The following is a 4,758-nucleotide window of genomic DNA, read 5'->3' on the forward strand; positions in this document are numbered from 1 at the left end:
AAGAGGGACATCAGAGCCTGGAAGACACAGGGAGCGGAGGAGATGGGGTGAGGCGTGCAGGGACCCCACGCCGCAGCTACCCCTTCTCGGCTCTCTGTCTGCCTCTGAGACGTGTGGATGGGCAGGTGAGTGAGTGGGTAGGTGGGTGGATGGATAGAGGGTTGAGGAAGGAGGTGGATGGGTGGAGGGAGGGATGGACAGACGGACACGCAGGTAAACGAGTGAACAGAGGCATGTCCTCTGGGACCAAGAGGTCCCCCTTAGCAGAGCTGTGCCCCCCCCACGACAGTTCTCTGAGGACCTACTTGGAACCTGAGCAGCGCTGGCCCGGGACCCCAGGCCCGGTCTCAGGCCAGGCGGTCGTGGGCCAGGTGATCAGAATGGTGGCCTTGTTGAGGGGAGGGGTGTCCCCAAGGAACGCTCAGAGTTTTGTGGGCTCCACCCCCTCCTCCGGCTTTCTGGACTCCACCCCCTACTCCAGTGATTGGGAACTACAACTCCCAGCAGCACCAGGGAGAGAACCCAAGGGCGGAGCTAGCAGGCATTCTGGGACTTTGGGAGATCAATAGGGACCATTTGGTCTCTTGCAGCAATAGCTCTTGGGTCTCTTGGGCAATAGCTCTCAGCACCGCCTGACTCGGCGGGGCTTTTAGTTAGTTACCAGAGCTCCAAATCAGCCCAGCTGGTAAGATATTCCAGTTGTTGTTTCCTTTTCTTTTCCCCTTTTGTAAATAAACCCATTATTGACCCTTTTGTGTGCGCTGAAGTACAACTGAATTTTAAGCGTGCGGGTGAGGCCCCACAGACAGGCGCCCACTTCACACTGGGGTGCCCTGTAACAGTCTGGGCTCAGAGGTGGGGCTCTGGGGTGGGCGCCCTGCCTGACACCAGCCCTTCCCCCATCCAGGGCACAGACCCCTTCCCTTCCCTCCAGAGGGGAAAGGTGCCTGGGAGGCCCAGGCCCAGAAGCAGGGCTGGATGGTGGTGGGGGGGGTGAGTCAAGTGGGCGGGGCGGCCACACTCACCTGGCCCAGGTTGTCGAAGTTGTACTTGTGATGGACCCAGCGGTAGTTGGCAGCCACGCAGTCAGACCGGTTGGTGATGTTGCGGGTGTCCACACCCAAACAGTGGTAGAACTTGCCCTTGAAGAGCTGGGGGAGGGGCGCGTGAGTGACCACCCCTCCCCGCTCAGGCACCTGTCCCAGGGGCACGCGCTCCTTGGACACACCTGGCTCCCCAAGTCCCCACAACCTGAGGGGGGCTCAGCCCATCTCTCAGACACAGAAACTGAGGCCCTGTGGTGTCCAGGCGTGTGTCCGAGGTCTCCTGAGGAAGTGGCCAGCAGGGCCACAGCTCACACATGGCCACAGATCCTAGAGCTCGGCCACCAGTCTCCCTCCTGGGGATTCAGGCAGAGACCCCGCGGGAGAGCTGCCTGCATATCGCCAAGGGAGAGAGAGGGGCACAAGCTCTCTCCATGTCAAATGCCCAGAAGGGGCCGCTGTCCACGCAGGTCCCCGAGAACCCGCCGGCCTGCTCCACCGGAGACCTCTCGGCAGCGCCCAGGTCTCTGCAGCTGTGGCCAAAAGCACTGGCCCAGGACCCCAGGGATCTCCGGGCTCAGACACCCCAGGAGCAGAAGCATCTCCACAGCGGCTCAGACCTGAGGCCCAGGTCATCCTGATCCCTAAGGCCCTGTCTCCCCCAACTGGACTCTAAACCAAAGCTGGTTTGGAGCTGGTTCAAAGCCGCTGGGCTGGTTCAAAGCCGCTGTGCCGTGGCCCCACCCGGAGAAGCCAAGCGCCAGCCCTCAGCTGCCTTCCGCCTTCCCCGCTCGGCCCAGCCCGTCTGGATCATCCTTCTGTGTCGGGGAACTACACCCCCACCCCCGCACCAGTGCCCAGAAACACCTCAGGAAAGAGTAAAACTCGCTCCCCTCTGCAGACGCTTTCCCTCCCCCCACCATGCCCCCACAGCTGGGGTGCTCGCCCATTTAGCCAGCCTGCCTTGCCTCGATCACTGGGGCCCGTCAGTCTCCCTTCCTGGACTGGGCGCACAAAGCTGGCAGCAGCCATGTCTGCTCCCCCGGGGCCACCTGAGCCCCAGCTCAGAGGCACGAGTCAGGCGTCGGCAGGAAAGCGCAGCCTTCCCAGGCTGCCTTGGGCCCAGTCTGCCCCAACCACGGAGCCCACCCAGGGCCCGCTGGCCTGGCACCCCTCACCTGCACCCCCAGGATGCCGAAGATGATGAAGAAGGCACAGCAGATGAGAACAATGTTGCCGATGGGCTTGAGGGAGGAGATGAGGGTCTCTACCACCAGCTTCAGCCCAGGAGCCCGGCTGATGACTCTGGGCAGGGAGTGCAGGGCCACGGTGAGCCACAGCCAGGCTGAGACAGCCCCTCGCCCATCCAGCAGGGAGAGGCCCGGGGCAGGGAGGCAGAGTGCCAGACACCTGACGCCCATGCCTGGGCAGCGCAGGCAGTGAGCCTGCCATCCTGCACCTCGGGCCGCACCCCGCCCTCAGGTCCCCCCACTCCTGGAGAGCAAGCCTCCCGGGGTACTCGGCAGCCTGGGGCCACCTTCCGCCCTGCCCTCCCAGCACCCCCAAGCGCCCCAGGACCCTCCCCGGAGCAGGACCGCAGCCAGGCCCACTCAGGACTCCCATCCTCGCAGGCCAGGTCTTCACCGCAAGGGCCGTAGGGTGCGCAGGAGCCGCAGGACCCGGAGGACGCCCAGGATCTTGGCACCCCCTGCCGAGGCCACGGACACCACAATGTCGATGATGGACACGAAGACGAGGAAGCCGTCCAGCACGTTCCAGCTGCTGCGCAGATACGCCTGCTGGCCGAAGTACAGGCCCAGCGAGACCACCTAGGGGCGGGCGACTGGTCAAGTGGCCTCCAGGGCGGCGTGTAGGGAGGGGCAGAGGAATGCAGGGGAGCCGCTGGCCAGGAGGCCGAGGGTCAGCAGAGGGAGGGCGAGGGAAGGCGGGCCCGGGAGCGTGCAGGCGGCCCTCTGCAGCACATCTGGCAAACTCAGCTCGAAGCTACGCACTGTGGGACACGTGTCCCAGCCAGACCCTGCTCCCCCCACCCCCCACAAGCGCCTCCATTCTGCTGGAGAGGCTGCCCTGTGTTCCCCTTCCAGCCGAGCCGGGGCGTCGCTACCCCCTTGGGCCCCAGGAACCCAGCCCAGCGGACACCAAGCAGGGCGTGGGCCCCAAGGGGTCTGCTGCCGACAGGCAGTTGAATGACAAGCTGAGGTGGGCAGGGGCAGGCCAGGGGCACCCTGGGGAGGGGTGGAGGGCCCGGGGGTCGCCTGCGGTTACCTTCAGCGTCATCTCGCCCACGAAGATGGCTGTGAAGATGTAGTTGGACACAGTGAGGAAGATGCGTTCCTGAAAGAGCCGGGGATACCGTGGGCCTAGGTGCTGCCAGGGCTGCCGGCCACCAGGCGGCCTCCGCCAGGGGCGAGGAGAGGCGGCCACCTCACAGGGCAGGGCCACCCTGCCCCAGGCAGGCCCCCTGCCTGGCCCCGCCAAGGTGCTTGAGGCTGACCTGCTGGGTGCTCCTGGCCCCTGGGCCCGGGACACGCTCGCGGCAGGCCCTGGCGCCTACCCGCTGTCCCTGCTCCTTGCCCACCCCGGCCACAGCCACTCACTGTGCTGCCAGCCTCGATCTGGGGCCGCTCCAGGGCGATGGTGATGCAGTTGAGGAAGATGAAGGCCAGGACAACGTAGTCGAAGAGCTTGTGGGCAATGATGGTCTGACATAGGACGCGGAACCTGGCAGCGGGGGTGGCAAGGGCCACGTGACCATGGCCAGCCGCTCGCCCTGACCGGGAGGCAGCGGACTCGGGCCCTCATGGGGGCCAGGACCCTCTCCTCTCCTGTGGCCGCACTGAGGTGCCCCCCGCAGCCCTCTTCCCTGGCCGCACGCCCTCGGCAGCCCCCGGTGCTGCAGCAGGAAGGGCCACCACCATGCCCTGGCCGTCAAGGCTTTCCCGACGCTGGCCCGCCCCCAAGCCCAGGCCTCCCCTGGGGACACATCTGGGGACACACAGCTTCTGCCCCAGACTCTCCACCCGACCGGTCTCCTCCTCCCACTGCTTCAGCCACGGAAACGCTGCCTGACGGCGAAACCAGCGCAAGGCCTTCTCCTCCAGCTGACAGACCCCTCCTACAGGACTTATCCAGCCTGATGCCCAGCACGGCATGGCCTAGACAAGGACATGCCCAGGGGAAACGGCCCGGAAGGCCCCACAACACTGGCTCTGCCGCTCAGACTCAGCCCTGAGAGAACCAGACCCCCCCACACACACTCCGCTGCTAACCCACAGGCTTGCCGGGCCCAGCAGAAAGCCCTAGCTCCCAGACATGCCAGCCCCTGCTCTAGCCCGCCTCAAACCCGGCCTGCCCAACCCGGCCTGCCCACCTGTTCTCTGGGGAGAAGAGGTAGACAGACCAGTCCTCGCGGACCTCACACCAGTCCGGCTTGTAGACGTCAATCATCTTGCGCACGCGGAAGCACAGAGTCTGCAAAGGAGGAGCATGGGGCGGGGGAGTCAGCGCTGCCGCGAGCTGCACGCCTCCATGCTCCAGGCTAACTGGGGCCGCTGGGTGGCCTCGAGCTCTCCCAGCACCTCGCCCACCGCAGGGAGATTTCTCTCCGGGCAGGCACAGGTCAGTGTGCAGCTCCGACCTTGCTCCCCTACCTGAAGCCCTAGGTGCTCCCGCCAGGGGCCGCTTGCCCCGCCCC

At 65.6% G+C, this 4,758-nt stretch overlaps 1 protein-coding gene across 1 annotated transcript in view; it reads right to left on the reverse strand.

Moving 5' to 3' along the window:
• CACNA1I (calcium channel, voltage-dependent, T type, alpha 1I subunit) overlaps positions 1–4,758 on the reverse strand; it is an 88,168-nt gene that overhangs the window by 14,576 nt on the left and 68,834 nt on the right. Inside the window, exons 18-24 of the mRNA XM_012735118.1 lie at positions 4,435–4,535; positions 3,662–3,785; positions 3,330–3,398; positions 2,688–2,872; positions 2,222–2,348; positions 1,026–1,151; positions 6–17 (exon numbers count right to left, since the gene is read on the reverse strand). Of these exons, the coding sequence (XP_012590572.1) occupies positions 6–17; positions 1,026–1,151; positions 2,222–2,348; positions 2,688–2,872; positions 3,330–3,398; positions 3,662–3,785; positions 4,435–4,535 (744 nt within the window). The remainder of the gene's footprint in view (positions 1–5; positions 18–1,025; positions 1,152–2,221; positions 2,349–2,687; positions 2,873–3,329; positions 3,399–3,661; positions 3,786–4,434; positions 4,536–4,758) is intronic.

The sequence above is a fragment of the Condylura cristata genome, unplaced genomic scaffold (assembly GCF_000260355.1).
Source record: "Condylura cristata isolate star-nosed mole 26May11 unplaced genomic scaffold, ConCri1.0 scaffold00004, whole genome shotgun sequence".
In the NCBI taxonomy this organism is placed as follows: domain Eukaryota; kingdom Metazoa; phylum Chordata; class Mammalia; order Eulipotyphla; family Talpidae; genus Condylura; species Condylura cristata.